We start from the raw sequence: 19,696 nt of genomic DNA on the forward strand, positions 1-19,696 counted from the left end.
GGTTAGAAATTGGGTTAGGGTTGAAATTATTAGGGGAGTTAGTGATGTACTGAGAGGTGGGGTTTAGGATTAGGTAAAATGTTTTATAGATCTTATTTCGGTCATTCAGGTCCTAATCTGACGGGTTTATGACTTATTCCAATTTAGACTGTATTACGTCTATTAGGTATTAGTCCTATTTTGGTCTTATTCCAACGTTGATGTTGTTCTTAGTTCGATCGTATGGCTGCAGTTCTCTAGTTTTAAGTTTCCGGATCCGGCCCGTTGGCCGTATGTTGCCCACCCCTGGTCTACAGTAATGAAGTCGTTTAGTATCGGATCGTATCACGATACCATTGGTCAAAATATCGAGTATCGATATCGGAATAAGATATAAAGTATCCGACATCTCCAATCTCCAGCCACGGCCATAGAGCTGGAAAATGGGACCACTGCAGTTGCGACTGTGTTAAAATTGTGCCAGAAATTGGGACAGAAAATACTCACGTGCACAACAGCGTCACTAAATGGGTATTTACGCCGTTTTTCAATTGGCCAGGTTTTGCGAACTTTTTAGTGTTTTCGCGATTAGATAATCGAAGGGGTCTGCGAAAGTTTTACATAGCACTTCGCGAAAGTTTAGGTCATTTGAAACTCTTTTTGCAAAACATAATTTGTTCTAAATTGGCGACCGCTTTTTGTCGTTCATGCGTTTTTCAGACCGCACTTGTGTCGAAAAGTGCCAACGCTGCAAACTATCGACCACTTAATTTGCATTTGCTATTTTTCGTATTCGCGCGCGTACTGTCCGATAAGGTTCCGGGGGAGATAGTCGTCGTATTAGAACAGGGTTTTTTTAAACTTCTCTTTAATAAACGTTTTATATTGGTTGCATTGCTCGTCTAAACCAGTGCTTCGTAACCGGTGTGCCGCGAGAACATACCAGGTGTGCCGCAAGCATGTTCCCGGAATTGTGTTATCTGCTTTCTTTAAGGGTACTTCTTAATCAGCAGTCAAACTGATGCGAAAAGTGTGTATCTTTTTAGGGCAGGTATTGCGACCTTATGGCTTATGCAATAATCCAGGTGTAACTTTAATGAACTTTCCATAATATTTAAAACTTTTTTAAAACCTATATTACCCAGGGAGTCGAACCGGAACCGAACCGTTACTTTATGAACCGGTTTTGGGTCAATTTTTTTCGAACCGCAACCGAACCTGAACCGATTTTTGTAAGATTTTAAGGAGCTGAACCGGAACTGAACCTATTAATTTGATAAAACCTGAACCTTAACCGAACCCGAACCTGTAAACAAAAGCGGTTCACTCCAGCATGACGTCACAACTTGTATTTTACAGAGTCAAATTACGTCATGTTCGAAATTTTAAGAAAAAATATAAACATTAATTGAATAAAACGTGTATTTTTTTATTTTTCCGATATTTTAATAATAAATTGCTGTTTTTTCAATACGTCACACAACTTAGATTAAATGACTTACAATTCAAAGATTATTCTCTACATTTATTGACCCACATTTTTATACTTAACGCAACTTATATTGTATCCGAACCGGAACTTTATGAACCGGTTTTCAAATAACGACGGTCGAACCGGAGCTGAACCGGAACTTTTAAATTGCTCGAAACCGAAACCGGAACTGAACCGGATGCCGAAAAAACTTTGAACCCGAACCGAACCTGAACCGGAAAAGTCAAACGGTTCGATTCCCTGTATTACCTTCTATCGCCGGAAATAAAATATCAAAATATTTTTTGAAGTGACTAACCTACCAGAAACTACCAGAGGTACACACATACAACAATTGTTTGTACACTTTTTACTAAAGTGGAATGGTCGGAAAAAAATTGAACCAAAAAAGTGCAAAGCGCCAATGATAAGTATTGTTTTTCGAATGGTACTAAAAACCACTGTTCTCTAATCACCTATGGTAAGAGTGTACAATTTTTAGAACTTTTACCGGATTCAGAATTTTGGGAATCCTGCAAATACGCAAAATAAGACGATAGGAATGTATTACGTAATATATTTGGCACCCTAGGCACGTTTCATCATAAATAGCCCCTTTCTCTTTGCTACATATATTATCGGTGTTGTCTATTGTCGATGGACATATATTTCGAAGGTGTGCCGCCGAAGTGTTTTAGCTCTGTTGATGTTCCGCAAGTGGAAGAAGGTTACAAGGCACTGGTCTTAACAATAGAACAAAGGTTTTTAACCGTTGTACAGAAGAATATATTATTGAAACCCATGTTCATTCCATGTAAAATAATATAGGAATTTTTGTTTTTAATATTCGCTTCGGTTGTCATTGTATTTTTTTGGTTGTTGTTCCAAAAGACAATTATTAAAGTACAACATTACCCGAAAAGTACAAAATTTCGAGAGAGTTTCATTTTCTCAAAGCCACTTGGAAGACTTGAATATTTCCTGATCAGCCAACTTAAGAAGATGCCGAGGTAGTCCCAGGACTTAGAGCGGATTGTTTTAGGACTTATAAATCTATAAAATAGAGGATAAGGGATATAATACGTCAAAGCTGTTGCGCACAAGCTACCTATTCGACCTTGACCGCATTGGATGCGGCATTTTGTATATGCCCCTTTTTTTATCGTCATTTTGGGTAATGTTTTGTCGAATGTGTCGCCCCGAAAAATTTTTTTTACCTTGTTGCAAGTGACAAAAGGTCTCGGGAGAACTGGTCTGAAGGGCTTACTTAAATTTTGTAATATACGAACACTTTATTAGCCAGGGGCGCCCGCAGAAAATTTTCCAGGGGGGGCAATCAAGGGAAAATCAAAAAGGGGGGACCTGAATTTTCAACTTAGGAAATTCCCCTATTTTTCGTCTGACTTAATGAATAATGACGTCATAAAACAGTGACAGTATGACGTCATAGAATGGTTGTTGCAAGACGTGATAAAAAAACTAATCAAAAACAGCCAAATACGTCCAGCAAAAGCGACCACGTGCGTCGTCAACAATCCTGTCAGGCGCCAGCTGCAAAACACGGTAACTTCAGGCAAAAAACGAACAAATTGAAGAATACACACTTGCTTATCAGTCAACCTAAACAAATAACGAAAAAGAACAACTTCCAGCGTTTACGGTCGACCAAACAAAAGACGAAAAACGGCGTCTTGCACTCGATTTTGGTTTCGCATTAGACTAAGACGCGTGACCAAATTACTTTAAAAGCACGCCGCTTCGAACAGTCTTTTAAACCATGACAAAACAAACAAAAAACGATAAAATCACTTACAAAAAGAGGGTAAGAACTCCCGCCCCTGGGGGCAATGGATAATGTATAATATTTTTAACCTTCATATACATTACACTTATAAATAATACTAATAATCGCATTGTGAAATTCCAGGGGGGCAACTGCAAATTTGAGAAAGAATCACCCACAAAAGTTTAAAACCCGTTTATTTCCAATGGTTTGGCCCCCACCACCTGGGAACCATGCGTTCTTAAACCTCTATTTTTCCATATAGGTATGATATCGGTATGTTGTTTTATTGATATCAGGTTCTTTAAAAAACATGGACAGCGAATGAGCTTTAAAAAAAGTAATCCTAAGACAGCTTGAACTGCCCCAACGCTAAAGCCTCTGAGGCGTGGTCTCGGGCGCCCTGAAGCGGTGATTTATCCTGGCGTTTTACTTCGTATATATATCACTACTCAAGGCAGAATGGCTGTCTCTAATAGGATTCAAATCTCAAAGTTTTGCAACAGTGTTTATCTTCTGTTTTTCGAGCCGCCCCAATATTAAGTATCTTCTATACAAAAAATGAAATGCCAATTGTTGGCACTGCTACCAACCAGGACGGGCAAACCCATGTCCAACGAAGATCTCAGGCAAACAACTTAACAAAAATAAATTGGACCATTTCTCTATAACCGGAAAATACTTAAACAAGAAAAGATGCAGAATACTTGTCCTGTACTTTTATTATCAATGAAAAAAAAATTATCAATGAAAAGATAAACAGCATCACTGGAAATTGCAACAGAGCACGAAGACTGGGAAAATCAAGAATTGCACAACACACCATCCGGAAAATACGGAAAGACCTCAACCAACAAATACCAAAAGGTCTCATCCTAGGAGTCCGTAGTTCACAAGCATACATTCCACAGTATACAAGCATGCAACCATCAGATGCAAAAGAACAACAGGGCTAAATTAACCAAAAAAAAAACCTTCAAGTCCATAGGCTACCCAGGTTGGATGAAAATACAAACCCATGCACCACAAACACAGAAAGAAAGGAACATCAAGCAAAATAGAGGACTGAATAATGTATAATCGTATAGCGTTAGCAAATATGTTTCGTATATTCGTGTAGTTCTTCCGACGCTTTAATTTGACTCAAACTCATTGCGTTGTAGCTAAGTAGCTATATTTGCCGCTGTACTTTATTTTTCTGACTTTTCTGTTAACCAATAAAAAAAAACTAAAAATATAAGCGCGAAGCATTGGCGACCGAATTTTCTTCACTAAACATTTTGTAATCGAGTACATTAACATGGTAATTTTTCAAATTTTATTAATATGAGCCATTTTGTCGAATAGCTGAAGTAATTTTCTCAACTTCCGGAGGAATCTTGCTCAAAACAAATCTCAATAAGTTTAACCATGTACACTACCCGAATTTGGGTCACGAGCTATGTGTTGAGAAACACTGCTTTACAAAATAGCTCATCAAATACAGTGAAAATGGCAAAAAAGGTTCTATTTAAAACCCCTAGCAGCTGTTTTCCTGACTGGCTAACGCAAATAAATTCTGCACGATATAAGGTTCCCTTTCGCAAACTATGTTTTTATTTTCGTGTTACGGAGCATGCACTATGTGACAATGTGACAATCGGCTTTGACTATTCGCACACATCGTGCTCGTTCATCGTGTTGTTGATCCAACTTGCCAATCTCGGTACGTTTGCGTAGTAGCCTGGAAAACGCTCTCCGTCGCGTACGTACCCGCATCCGTAGCTCCAGCTCACAATCCCAATCTGCACCCAGCACGTTTCTCCGGTTTGTGAGTTGACGACCTGCCAGTAAGAAGAGTGTTTTACAACAAAAAAGTACAGCACAACGGCCCAGCGTTGCCTTTAAAGTATACGGTGATTTTTTTCGGAATAGAAAGGGTCTTGCATATTACTGCTAGAAAAAAAAAAATATTTTTTTTATAATTTAATTTTTTTCTTTTCGTGTCAGCAGGCAATGTTGCTTTCACTTGTCCGGCATTGCAGCAAAGCAGCAAAGCCGAGTTTGCTTAACTAAGAGGTTATTTTCCACAGAAAGCGCATCGTTAAGGAATGAAATCTCACCACCTGATAAGATGAAAATCTCACCACCTGATACATTATTTACAAACCTCTGCATGTGATGAAATAACATATTCCGCACAAAGTGCGAACATTACTGTATTGTTGTAAAAACGACAGGCCTACCTTTCGGACCAATGGTCCACCGCTGTCTCCCACACAAGTATCCGCTGTTTCATTGGCTCCTTTAAAGGTGGCGCATATCATTTCTTCGGTGAATTCTTTATTTATATCCTTCATCCTTTCTACGTTGGCACTGCAACTGAAATTATTATGTAGGTTGTTGATGTGTGTCGCCCGAGCTTCCAAAGTCGTTAACCATCGCGGAAATATCATTATAGACATCTTTGTGTTTTCGGACCATTTAAGTAACCATTTTTCAGAAAATGATGCTTGATGCTTGATTTAGAGAGCGAAGTTTTATTCACATTTTCTTAATTGACTCGATTGTGTTTTTTAAGGTTGTTTAACTTAAAATAAAATTCATGTACATATTGCGTGACACGAGGGATACTTACTTCTGTCTGCTGAGCAACTTTTGTTCAACTTGTTGGAGTTTATTCGAAGCTAGGACTTTGGGAATGTTATCGCCTTCGACAACTTCCATGTGGCCAAAACCAGTTGCAATGATCGTTGTTTTATCATTACCATCATCCAATAACCAGTTTACTAAAAATAAAATAGCCAAAAGTTTATCCCTTCTTAGAGAACATTTCAGCATTCAAGATTGAATGTATAAAACAACATTTGAAAAACGAATTTTGCTCGGGATTCAATTAGGTCAAAAATTGAAGATTGAAAAATACATACATATTTTGCTGTCCCGAAACATTAATAAAAAAAACGAAAATTTGGTTGAGGGTTTGAATTATGAGACGACCCATCTTTTTTACCTTCTTTTTGACACAAAACCTTAGGAGAATCATTGTCGGAAATCATTGGTTGGCCGTTTCTGTTCAGCATTTCTGCTCGATTCAAACAGCCGCCACTGCAAGGCAAGCACACAGGCCTGACGTAAGGGGATAGCGGCACACGGCCGTTAAAGCCGTCGTCAGAGGGCACAAGTTCACGCTGACTGTTTAACACCAGCTCCTTACCGATCCGAATCTACAGAGAAGAAACATTATAATCAGAGTAAAAGGCAAATAACTGTCTGGATGCTGATGTGCCAGACAGGCAGAAATATTTTTTAGATAAAGTATATGAAGTTCACAGACACTCACATATTTTACGAATGCGATAAGCAGGACATTTAGGCTATGTTTGTTTCATCGTTAAAATGCTTTAGTTACTCACAAGCGCCACGTCGAAGTCATAATGGAAATCTCTGTTATAATTATTATGTTGGATGATGTTGCACGGTTGAAAGAACCTCTCTGCTTTAGGGTTGTGATTACGTTTATCCCACTTCTTGACCGGCAATTCGAAAAAGCCTAACACGTTACCAAAAAAAAAAATATTTAAAGAAAGTATTTTAAATCAACATTCATAGCAGGGTGCAAAACACTTAACGCAGTGTTTCTCAAATTAAGGGTCGCGACCCAAAATTGTTTCGCCCACTGCAGTAGTTTTATATGGTTAGATTCATTAAGATTGGTTCTTAACAAGCTTTCTACAATACTTAAGAAATTGTAAAAGCATCACGAAGACGTAGCTCAAATTAGTTAAATTAGAACTGAATAATGCCTTGTAATTTTTTCGTTTATATTTTCTTTGCTTACGTAACGTTCTGAGGAAAATTTGGTCGCCCCGCCGTTTTATTTTGGTTTAGTTTTTGGATTGACTCGAAAAAAAATAAAGAAACATTGACTTAACTTTGAGTACAGGTGAAGAAATAATACGCCGTTGATGAGTTGCTATAATTACACCCCTTATCGTCATACAAAGCAACTACCAAACTGTTTTGTCAAATATCATATTTGTCAACAAGCCCCTGGTCGAAGACTTACCAAGACCCACCGCAAAGGCGTTGTACTGATCGGCGATTACCTCAGTCACGTGCGCAGCTGTTAAAACCCACTTGTCATTGATAAGAGATCCTCCGCCCTTCAGGCCTTTTTTCATACTCTGCATGTCAAATGACTTACTGTTAGATTCGACAGTGAAAAGCCCATATACACTAATTTTTTTAAATTGGCGCCCCACTTCCCACAATTAGAAAGGTTCATTGTATTGACCAACCGTTTTTTTTTTACTAACAGACCTAATAAAAGATCAAAAAAATATTATTTTAGTTTAATAAGTAGATTAAAGTGTTGTATTGGCTAAAGTCAATGAATTAAATTAAGGAGGCTACACTTAAGTTACTGTTTTTAAACGACTTGACTTGACTAAATTCCATTGAGTAAAATGGCTTAGATTGAAATAAGGTGTTTTTTCATTATTTAAAATTTTTGAAATAAGAAGTTTTTTTAAGTATTTTATTTATAAAATTGGATTATTTATCATCATTTTTGCACAAATAAAACAAATTGCTTGCTTTATGTTTATTATATTTTAGTTGAGTTGATGCTTACATTTGTATGAGTTTATCACTTTTACTACGTTAACGTTTTATTTGTGACTAGGACTTTACTTGAAGTGGACTTGCTCTAATTGTTACGACTTAAATTGGTTTTTATACTAAAAAAGACTTGACTGGGACTTGAGTCATTTAAAAGTGACCTGTTTACAACACTGCCAGATTATGTACAGCATACTTTATGAAGTGATCCTCCTCTTCGGAATATGAACGCCTGCCAAGGCCACGCCCTCTCGGCTGCTTTGCCAGCAATCACCCTTCCACCCCTTTTTTCTTTCAATATGCTTCTATCGTCACCGGCTTGCCCGCATTCGCTGTAATCTGTGTCGGCGACGGTAACAAAACGTTGAGGCCTGAACTTTCACACAGCTCCACACAGCCCATTAAGCAAAATAAAGCAGCCCATATGACTTGAAATGGTAACAATAATTTAGTAAAAATAAATACTGTTTTGATTAGAGCAGAGGTGCCAATATTTTTTGCTGTTGACCCTCTGTTTTTTTGTTTATTACAGATAACAATAAACCAAATGTGTGCAATTTTCTAGTCGAATTGTTTCCAAAATGGGCATAAATGTTCTGATTTAGGCCAAAAGAATGTGGACCTAACTCTAAAGTTACGGTTTTAAGGTTTATTTGGGTCATTATTACTTTTTCATTTTGAAGACGAACAATGTATAGGGCTCTATGATGTTACATGGGAAATAGATATTACATTATCTCGAAAAGTACCTTTAAAGTAACCTCGAAAAGTCATTTGTTGTTTAACTTACTTGGATTTTTTTAAGTGCGAAACCAAAGTGATTAAAAAAATATATTTATTTAGTTGTTATATTATCTCGTTTTTACGAAAAGTGTTCAAATGGGTAAAACATTGCTACAGAGTTTTGATCGAGTTTTCTGTGTTGGCATGATTTACATTGGACAAGGCTGACTGCAACTATGCTTCAGAAATTGATTAAAAACAGGGGTACAGGTGAATTTATGAATAAACCCACTGTAGCAAGTGTCATTAACAAAATCGACTCCTGACTTTTCTTGCTCCTTCTTCCGCTAAATTTTTAGTTCTGTTGTTTGTTTTTTTCTGTCCGTTTTCCGTTTAAAATAGAAACCGCAAGGAGTTTTAAAACACTCACCAAACGTGGAATTGAAGACCTTATCCAAGCTTTTGTAAAGTAGGTAGTAGCTCTCCAGGTGAATGTAGTTGGCAGGCTTGCTGGCCAAGTTTATGAGCTCGAGGTTTTGCTTTCTTGGCCAGTTACGGTTGACACACTCTTTGCAAGAGCTGACGCTGTAAAACTAATTCAGAAAGCACGTCGCAAATTTAAAACGTTTCGTAAACAGAGTAAACTAACGTGGATAACATAAAAAGTCCAAAACTAGTTTAGTTTCATTAGAGCAGTCTAACGCGGCCTAGGAAAACTGCATACATTGATTGTAGTCTATTAGGCGAAAGAAATCAAACATTTTATATAAATTAAATCTGTGAATAGCTAAAGTGTTCCAATATAATGGACCTTTACTCAGCAGTGTTACTCAGTAATTAACAAAACCATGATTGAAGTATACGATGCCAATTTTGAAATGACGTGCAATGCTAACGATCTATACGTCACATCACTTGTTCAATGTAAATTGAACGTAATTGGTAAAATATATTTATATATCATAGTTTAGTTTAACTTATATTTCGTGCGTATTCGGTAACTATCATGCCAAACTTATTTTGGCAAGCAAAACGTCTACCTTAAAGTCCTTATATAATTTCGAAAAAAACTAAGGAATGATAGTTTCAAGTCTGGTCCACGGGTTTAAAACTGATTTTTTTTTTGGCAAATGTATAACGCGACGAAAGAATGACAAAATAGTTTATACTCTTACTTCTATTTTGTCGTTATAATTAGATTCCATATTATCTTTGGTTTTGACAGGATCCCCCCCTTCGTTGTGAAGGCCTGGAAACAAAAGCCGTTGCGAAAAAACAAACGTGAATTAGTGCTGTTCGACAATTTGCTTTGTTTTAACTGAGAGACGATGTACAAGACAAACGTTCGTGTTGATAAGGATTGAAGAGATATTCGAAACGTTCAAAATGCCACGTAATTCTGTATGGGCTTTGATATTTCGGAAACTGTTTTTAAATACGTCGAAACATTGTTGATTTAGTCTACAAAGTTTCCAAAGTTTAACGTGCAAATTTTCCAAAGTTTCGTTGTTTATCCATTATTTTTATCTCTTGCTATACGAAAACGTAATACTCACCGTCTGTGCAAATAAATATGTGACGTTTTCTGTCCGGATATCTCAAGAAAGTATCTGCTAGCTGAAGGCTCAGCAAAAGCAGGGCCTTATTAGTTTTTGTTCCCTCTTTAAGGTTGTTGCTCAGTATCTCTACGACAAACATTGGGGTAAGTGAAACTATGTTTAAAATAGGCTGACTGTCCAGGAGACATGTCTTTTATTGCGCAAAAGCTTTCATTATTTGCGAAAAGTTTTCTAGGGTACGATAAGACGCAAGGCGCCTTTGGTCAAATATGACTTTTATTAAAATAAGATAAGACGTACTAAAAATTTTAATTCGCGCGGAGAATCAATTTTTTTTTGCGTTTACGGAGTTGAAATAGGGAAAAAAAATACAGTATGGGAGGAACCCCAAGATCAGAGCCTGAACTAAACTGAACTATTAAACATGGCAATATTTTCCAAGTGACGGATTAAAAACACCTTAAAATATGTCATTCTCTTGTTAACGCAAGCTCACTGTATTAGTAATACGTTTGCAAAATTTCAATGGCTGAAAGGAATACTATATTAGCTAAAGTCAAACTAGTTCTTTACAAGACTTTGATCCGGGTGCTATAATCAAGTCGTGCCAAATGCCATAATCATAAGTAGTTAATTGACAAATACGAACAATGTGAGAAATAACCCAAAGCTAATTTTGTTTGTTTAACTATGTATTTAGGATACACATAAATGAAATAAACTTTGGATCAAACTTACTTGCAGAATAGTTGGTTTTCACTTCGTCAAGTTTCTTAATAACTGTCGCAATGTCCGAAACTTCGTCAGATAAATCAAGGACGGCCTTGGCCTCGCTTGCAAAGACAATGATGCCAAAATTTACGGCATTCGAATAGCTTTCCATCTGAAATCGTGATCGGTAATTAACGTTGTTTTTTAAATAGAACACTGTAAAACTCGTTTAAAAGTGTCATGTGATAGAGTGATAAACCAATGTTAAGGTCATTAAAATAACAAGCCAAGAAGGTATTTCAAGTTTTTTTTTTCTAACAATGTGTAAAGCCATAAAATTCTCTAAAAGAGACAAAATTAGGTTATTTGACCTAAAATAAATTAAGCTAATTAACAATTTTAAAACTAGGTGCAATAATTACCAATAGAGGATGTTTTTGTTTTGAGATAAGTTAAGCTCGAAATAAGAACAACAGAAACGTTAGAATAAAACACAGTTCGGAAAAAATCATAATAAGACTAATACCTAATAGTCGTAGTACCTTCTAAACCGGAATAAGTCCTAAACCCGTCGGAATAATACCTAAAATGCAAGAATTAAGCCTATACAGCATCTTGCCTAACCCAACCCCCCACCCATAAGTACACCACTAACTCTCATAGTAATTTTAAACCTTTCCGATTTTCTAACCACACCTATTACCCACCAAAAAACCCGAACAGGACCCAACTATCCGCTGCCCAAACAGCGGCGCCGTTAAAAGTTGAGGGAGCCAAAATGTCGACACTAAAACGGTCGTTACCAGATCGATGGCCCCCGATCGTCCCATGCCCTGTCCCTACAGTTCTAGGCGTTGTTTTGGCCATTCAGACCTTATTTCGCTGAATTTAGGACTTATTCCGACGGGTTTATGTCTTATTCAAACGATTTAGTTTTAGACGCTATTTTTTCGTGGGTATTACTGCATATTTGGAGTTATTATTTCGTTGGTCTTAATACTATGTTGTTATAAATTTTTCGGCTTTAGTTATTGTTGCTTTGTAGGTCTTATTGTGTTCTCCCGTTTCATCGTTGATCCAGATACAGTTGGCTAAATTTGTAAACAATAGGTCCGTTCTGCTCTTTACGTTAAAAAGACAAAAAATAATGACACTTTGTTAAAATGCATTTGCATAGGTTAAGTTGACAAGAGTTTCATTAGAGACTTGAACGAAAATCCCCTCAAAACTTGCCTAAACATGCAAAATCACAGGAGATTCTATTTTACCTGGTTAAAACAGGCGAACATATAGTTGATATTTTCGAGGGTAGGTGAGGTGTTTTTTTTTGGAAAAAAGGACTTACGCAAAAACCTAATGAAACCTTGTTGCCGGCGCAAGAGCGGAACACACATGACTCTCACCCAGACTTGGACAACTAGGTAATTCTAGCTTTCTAACTTAAAGAATTATAACAAAATGCGGCTAATTCTAATCTAGTTTGTGAGTTGCTTGTATGCTATAATTCCAATTCTAGTCCAATTCGGATTTCATTTAAAATGCTTAGTTGTTCAACGGCATTTTTAGTCTCTCAGCCAAAACAAAAAAATTGAAATAAAACTTCTTGGTCGGAAAGACTTGTTGTTGATTTGTACATTCTGAAGAGCTTATGTTATGCTGAAATGCATAAGAATTGCAATGTGAATCTAGTTCAAATTCCAGTGGAAATTCGTTGTTTTCAGAATTCGGTAATTCTAATCTAATTTGAGAAAACTAAAATGATCAAGTCTAATTTTAATCTAATTTGAAAAAAACACAAATGCTCTGATTTTAGTTCTAATCTAATTTTCAAAAACTAAAATAAATCCGGTTGTCCAAGTTTGCTCTCACCCTTTCCACCAGCTTCTTGGCAAAGCGAATCGCGTTGGTGAACTCCTGTTTTGCCATACTCGGAGAGCAATCAATCACAAAGGCGATCTCCAGTCCCTTGTCGTACTTGAGGTCAATTGACCTGCCACCGCGGTGACTGTCCGTCGGAAGGACGTCGATCGTCTCCGAAAAGCTGCTGAGCGCCTCGAACGTGTTTCGTGGATAACGGGGATCTTCGAACAAAAAGGAAACGGTTGACAGCGAGGTAAATACCAAAATATACGCATTGTTTAGTATGTTAAGCCTCTATTGCAGTGGTTCTCAACCGGGGTGCCGCGCCACCCTAGGGTGTCATTTCTAATGCTCAAGGGCGCCGAAAGATATTTTAGAATTTTTAGGGATCTGATTTTTGCTCGACTTTACAACTTTTGGTATAAGATTAGAGTGGAATAAATCCAATTATACCGTACTACGTCGGGGATATTTCTGGTGTCTTCAAGTTCCGTTTATTATAAGATTATCGTGCATTACCTACGGAAAAATCTTCGAGGGGTGCTGCAATTCAAATATAAGCGTTTTTGTTATTAGCTGAAGATTATTGGCCCTACTTTATAAAAGAGAGATATGATTCGTACACCCTTTTAATGTTAATTTTCGGTTTTATTTCAATTTTTGCAAACTATTTTCACTAAACACACGGTGCACCATAGAAATTTTCATGGCCGAATTATCAATGGTGCATTGGTTCTTAATAAAACAATTCAACACACGATTCAGACCTCAATAGTTGTCCGGTTCAAATAAATTTTGCCTAATTTTCTTTCGTAGGTATCATTTTAATTCTTTTTGTGTTTATATTTTGAATGACACATATAGGGTACCAATGTCTTAAGTGCTTAGGACCTCTAAAAAGCATAATCCGGCCCTGTCGCGAAGATTATTGTGCAATTTAGTGCGCGTTGTAAAATGTTTACTGAAATTTTGCAAAAAAGATAACAAATAACGTTTTTACACAGATACTTTCAATAATTAATTATCTTCTGCTGGAGGAAAAATACGTTTACCGTTTGCTTCGAGTTTAAGGCCACGAAATACAATTTATTAGTTTGAAGAATTAACCTTAGTTGTTTCTGAAGATCACAAACCTTTACAGGACTAGTTTAACAAATTGTGTAAAGAGTCATTGCGCACCGAAAGTGCCCCAAACATTTTTTATGTCTATAACTCGAAACAGTAGAGGTCCGCGCAAAGCAAGGCGGCCATTGTAGTTAAAAAATATAGATTTTTTTCTGCGGAAGGGTATAAGTATATCAAGCTAAATTCAGCGTCGTTTTTTGATGCACGAGTACGTATAGCATCTTAGATATGTCGAATTATTGAAAATAAGATTATGTGACTTTTTATCGTTTTAGAAACCTTTCAATATTAATCGGAAATTTATTCCACTTAAAAAACAAAAACATATAGACAAAATTTTTAACTGACAACTTCCTATTTCGGTACTTAAAATTTGCAAAAGCAATTAGGCTACTGATAATCCCAATTAACCAGGCGAAACCATCGAAAACATAAAACCAAAAACCCACTGCAAGCCATCCACTCCAGGTAATAAACAAAAAACAACTGACGCAAACTCACCGAAGCATTTGGGAGCCCCTCCGTCGCTCCACTCGAGACTTTGTAGACAGATGATGCTGTCCGATCCCTCCATAACGAAGCCGATCTCGCAGCCGAAGCGTACAGTCTGGCCTTCGCCGAAATTATCACCAGACCGCCAGCCGTTCACCGGCAAACCGGGGTCCGGGCATTCTCTGTTCGCCCGTGCTGCGCGCAACATGTCGAAATCGGTTACAAGTACGGCAGTGTTGTAATCAAGTCATTTCAAAATGACGTATGTCTTGGTCCAGTAATGTGCAAAATAACTTAAGTACAAGAGTCAGACTCGGAACTCGACGGAGTCGGTTTGTTTTGCTGGACTCTAAATCGGGACTCGACGGAGTCGGTTTGTTTCACTGAAGTCGGACTCGGAATTCGACAGATTCTGTTTGTTTCGTTGGAGTCGGATTTGTAACTCGACTGAGTAGGTTTGTTTCGCTGGAGTCGGATTTGAAACTCGACGGAGACGGTTTGTTTTGCTGGAGTCGGACTCGGGACTCGTTGTTCGAGTTAGACAACGTTAGGCTACCCGAGTCCCGAATCCAACTTGCGCATGCGCAGTACCAATTTGGAAAGACGACAAACCGTAAACTGTAAGTGTGGAAAAACGTTTGGTTGAATATTTCTCAACCACGTATTGAGGCTGAATGAGCTAGATGTCACTCCTAAGAGGTATTTAATGAATATCCACCCTATTTCGGTAAATGAAAGAAAAATGTTTAGGTAAATGGGTGAAATACAGGCTGCAGATTCGGAGCCGGACTCCGGACTCGACGAAATCGCACATTTGTCCGGAGTCGGACTCGGAACTCGGATTTGGTTTGGCTACAGTCGTACTCGGGTTATTTTGAACTGACTCCACAGCCCTGCTGCAAACACCCGCAACAGGCGGCCGCGCAACGGTGAGCATTACTAAGCACCATAGTAAATTTTCATACCGAGATTTCTACAGGCGGGGGGAAGCCCACTCCAACGTCCGTTCGCCTGACAAGTGCGATTGGCCGATCCGAGCAGAAGGTAGCCTCGCTTGCAGCCAAAACGAACTGTTGTGTTGACTCGCTTGTAGTTGCTCTGCGACAAGCGAGGTTCCACCATTAGGTTGCGATCTCTCAGGCGGCGGGCCGGGTGGCCGCATCGGACCTCTGCAAAGCACACGTCATCATTTCAAACAGAAAAAATCGCTTAAAAGGTCTCTTAGGGAAGAAGTACCGAACTCACACTCACAGCGAACGGTATTAGCTTTTGGAGTTAGGAAAGCTTCGACAAACTTTTTTTGCGCTGCCCTTATTTTTTTGCAGATCTTCAACACAAGTATAGGTATGTTAATATGCAAAAGTTAGCAAAAAAACTTTTTTTTAATAGTTAAAACGTTTAGTTGAGTGAAAGCTTCTGCTTTTCCCACTTGAAATTGGAAATAATTAGTAAAAGTTGTACAGGCCACCTGGTAAAGCTTGAGCATTCTTTGTAAGATTAAATTACGTTAAACTAATACCGTCTTGTACATGTAATGAGCGACCATTCGTTTGTTATACAATACAACGTGTTTGCTGTTTTGTACAACCAAACATACCGAAATGAATCCCAATTGTAGCAAAGACATCAACGAAAACATATCTAAATGTAACTAAAGACTTTTATTCTGTAAATACTACAAATACCAATAATTTATCTTAAAAGGCCGCAAACAGGCAAACAAGTGTGCCGGTATAGTTGCACACTATACACAGCGGAACAAACACCCACCTATGCAGTTCAGTGGATTGCCGTAGAACTTTCTCGAACCGCCCGAACACGCATGAGTACTGTCCCCGGCCGTGGCGAAGAAGCCATGGTTGCAGAAGTAGTTTGCCCTACGCTCGATGCCCAGTCCGGCGTACTCTACTTGGGCATTTGGAAGGGGAGGTGCATCCACACAATCGGCCTCTGAGCGTAAAAAAACTTCACTCGTTACTCGTTGCGCAATTGAGAAAGCTAGGCTTTTTTAGCTTTTTTAAAATTGCCCCTGAGCGTCAGAATCTCCCCTTAGTTACTCGTTTGAGCAATTAAGCTAGATTTGTTTTTAAGCTTTTTTTAAATTGCATTGGAATTAAAACAGGAGCCTTACAGTTTTTCGCAAATTGGATTAGAAGATTTGGCAAATTGGCGAAAATTGAAAATTAAGATCTGAACTAGAATTATATTGAAAAAATTAAAATTGAAACAAGCCGAATATTTTGCTGAAAAACTGACAAAAGTTTCGTTTGTCATTGTCATTTTTTGAGCTGTTTGATTTACCTGAGTGACCGAAAACCTGTTCGGAATAAGAAACTGAAAAATTAAAAAAAGTCAACCTTCCTAATTTTTGAATTTTCAAACATTTTTCTTGACAGTGAAGATTATTTTGCCGGTAAGAGCTGGATACAGCTCGAATGACATCCTCAGTAAATCAGCTAATATTATAATTGGGCCAAAAACACCAAAAAAAGTTTATCGTCAAAATTTGTGAGTTTTTATAGCGTAGTTGCTGCTGCTTAGTAAGACAACAATGATATTGTCTGTAATTGGTTGCGCCAATTTGATACGGACCTCTGTCGACGCAGGTTCTCCCGCAAGGGCCGTCACAGACACAACTCTCGGAGCCCGGGCAGTCGTCACTTGTAACACAATCCTCGCCGCAGCGCAGGTCGTATCTCTCCACCAACCTATAGTCGTAAGGACAAACCACTGCAAAAATGAAGGGTGCGAACGTCAGTTCTATGAGAAAAGGTTACCTTAACAAGCCCTAAAAGCGCGGAAACTACACTACTGGCATTTTTTCTCGATATCACAGCTTTAAAAAGGTGGGCCAACTAAAGGTTTCTAGCAATATCTCTTTATGTGTGTGTGTGGGGGGGGGGGTGCTCTTTTTTACCAAAATGACGTCCTGGACCGTCACGGATATGAATCCTCACCTTAGTTAACGCAAAACCTACGTGCACAGACCACAGTGGCATGGGTCCAGTCCCTGTTCGAATTGCAAGTGATTTCTGGTCCCTCTGCTGCGTAGCCAAGCGGGCAAATGTACTCCAGCACGTCGCCGTACTTGTAGGGAGGTGATTCGACTGGTTCCATCATGTGACCACCTTCGGGAGGAAATCGAAGCACGAGGTAGCCCAAGGCTCTGGGAATTATTGGTGGCGCCTTGCATGGCGCTTCTGAAATTAAACGATGAGGGTCCAATTAAATCGGATCGAATCGAATCGAATCGAATCGAATCGTAATAATGAAAAAATAATCGCATCGAACGAAGTCCGATCAAATCTAATTGAATCAAAATCGAATCGAATCCCATAGAATCGAATCGAGTTGACTGAAATCCGGTCGAATCGAAATGAATCGAATTGACGCACACTTTATGCACGCATTGGTATTTCGCTAGCGTACCTAAGGCGCAGAAAATAATGGTTTACGTTGGAATGGTGATTGCATTCTGCGCCCTATATAATCGTGCGTGTTTTTCGTTCGTATGAGCTGCTTTACTTCTACGCCCATGAGCAATCAACCTTCCACGACTGACGGTTCTGTTAGCGGGGTGTGCGTTTGCGCAAAACCAACGAAGAGTCCGTTTACCTTTGTTGTAGCAAGACATTCCGCAGTTGCCGTCGCACATACAACTTTTCCTGGGTCCACCGCAGCGCCTGTTAGAGCAATCGCGGCGACAGTATCTTCCGTGCACCTTGCTCTCGTTTCGGGTGGGACAGGAAGACGGAAGACCTGAAATAATTTCAACATTTAGCAAAACAGTCGTACGCGAGAGGTTTCGTTTCTTTCATTGGGTCTTTAACCGGATCCCTTAAGGTAATAACTGATAACTGTTTATTTGTTGCTACAATGCGAACACAGTAGCAAAGGATCAACGAAGAACCAACAAATGGTTATCGAGTCCGTTGACCCTGAAGGTATAAGAAGCTCAGGTTACAACAAAAAATAGAAAATATCAACGATAAAAGAGAAGATTGAAGCAAAAATGCATAAGAAACGTTGGCGATGCAAACTATGTTTGGCGAATAATGAAACACTAAACAAATCGTTATGAGAGTAACTAAAACTACAATGCGGAACGAGATAGTCACAAGGTAGGAAAACACGTTTTAGTCCCAAACACCTATTTTCGGACATCGCTAGTTGTTTTGGCCGCTTGGAGCTGAGCAGTTTAGTCGTGCGTAAGCAACCGTCGCTTGGTCCTTATAACTTACCGCAGCGCGCGAATTCGTAGCTTTCGTCTTCCCCGCCGTCGAAGCAGTTCTCCACGCCGTCGCAAAGCTGCCATTCCGCTAAGCATTGGCCGCTGGTGGGGCAGCGAAAGCCACCGAAGGCGCACATTCGTTGACCCAGCGTCCCTGGAGATAAATGGGCAAAAAATCAGTCTCAAAAGAATAAACTATATATGCTGAAACGTATTAAAATAAAGGCACAAATATTTACCATTCACAGTTTATGGAAATAAATCTCGATTAACACAGAAAGATTGAGACTAATTAAATGAAATTCTAGTTCAAATTCTGGTTATCAAAAATTCGGTAATTCTAATTCTCTTCTTATTAGCAAATCTAAACTGCTCTTATTTTAATTCCATTCGCATCTTTAAAGCCAAATTAAATCTAGTTGTCCAAGGGTGATACCACGCCGGTAACAAATTAAACACATCGACAGCCAATACTTACCGACCCATAATAGGCAGAAAAAGAAGGCCAAGCGACAAGTGTTTTCCATGTCTTCTTTTTTGTACAACGTTTTTTATGTTTTTTCGTGCTGGCAGTGACAAAAAGTGATTGCGTTATTGGGGTTCTGACAACACCAATTCTATTATAATGATAATTATCAGACCTAACATAGACAGTTGAAATCAAAGTTTGTTTTGTAAATAGCATAACATATAAACTATCGCTTCCAGATGTATAGTCAATGGCAGCTCTGTTGGCAAATAAAGTTGGCTCTAACGTTTTGAAGTTTTATGCACGTCGCATTCATGAAGACAGGACACACACTTAGCAAATAGAAAGGCCGAAAAAGCGAAAATTGGAAATTTAACTAAAATCCAAATTATAATTATGTTTTATTAATTTACAAATACATTTCGTAAAATCATAAACTGTTTCCAAGACTAAAATTCTTGAAATTCCTAAAAGACCACAAAATAAAACTGCGGGCGTCGCGAAATACACTAGCTTGCCGTCCTGTTATTCTTCACTCAAAGGCCAAAGTTGTTCCACGGCACCTTGCTGTTTTCCTCTTACTCTACTGGGCTCTCTCTGCGGGAAGTACTTTACTTTGTATACTTTTGTTGTTCGACTTTGGTATGAAACGCAGAAAAACAAAATTAAAAGAGATCCCACATCGAGTCAG

The 19,696-nt window shown here is 38.5% G+C and overlaps 1 protein-coding gene across 1 annotated transcript; it reads right to left on the reverse strand.

Annotated features, from left to right (window-relative positions):
• Positions 1-4,090: 4,090 nt before the first annotated feature.
• On the reverse strand, positions 4,091-19,575 carry LOC146132082 (complement factor B-like). Its single transcript, XM_083396748.1, has 20 exons — positions 19,015-19,575; positions 18,547-18,690; positions 17,921-18,064; positions 17,284-17,505; positions 16,898-17,035; positions 16,076-16,255; positions 15,271-15,474; positions 14,315-14,500; positions 12,698-12,909; positions 10,856-11,000; positions 10,115-10,243; positions 9,734-9,807; positions 8,989-9,151; positions 8,032-8,174; positions 7,282-7,399; positions 6,629-6,765; positions 6,226-6,439; positions 5,851-6,001; positions 5,459-5,594; positions 4,091-5,056 (listed from the first exon to the last, which is right to left on the reverse strand). The coding sequence occupies exons 1-20, from the start codon at positions 19,061-19,063 to the stop codon at positions 4,883-4,885; spliced, it is 3,063 nt and encodes a 1,020-aa protein (XP_083252874.1). The 5' UTR covers positions 19,064-19,575; the 3' UTR covers positions 4,091-4,882.
• Between the last annotated feature and the right edge of the window lie 121 nt (positions 19,576-19,696).

The sequence above is a fragment of the Ascidiella aspersa genome, chromosome 9 (genome assembly GCF_963924565.1).
Source record: "Ascidiella aspersa chromosome 9, kaAscAspe10.2, whole genome shotgun sequence".
Taxonomy (NCBI): domain Eukaryota; kingdom Metazoa; phylum Chordata; class Ascidiacea; order Phlebobranchia; family Ascidiidae; genus Ascidiella; species Ascidiella aspersa.

What these genes read in the sequence shown, in the direction of transcription:
- LOC146132082 (XM_083396748.1), bottom strand. Translation starts at nt 19,063, where the DNA reads ATGGAAAACACTTGTCGCTTGGCCTTCTTTTTCTGCCTATTATGGGTC. An exon ending in CCCCGCCTGTAGAAATCTCG is followed by an intron (nt 14,501 to 15,270) that starts GTATGAAAATTT and finishes TGTTGCGCGCAG; the next exon opens with CACGGGCGAACAGAGAATGC. An exon ending in CATATTTATTTGCACAGACG is followed by an intron (nt 9,808 to 10,114) that starts GTGAGTATTACG and finishes TTTTGTTTCCAG; the next exon opens with GCCTTCACAACGAAGGGGGG.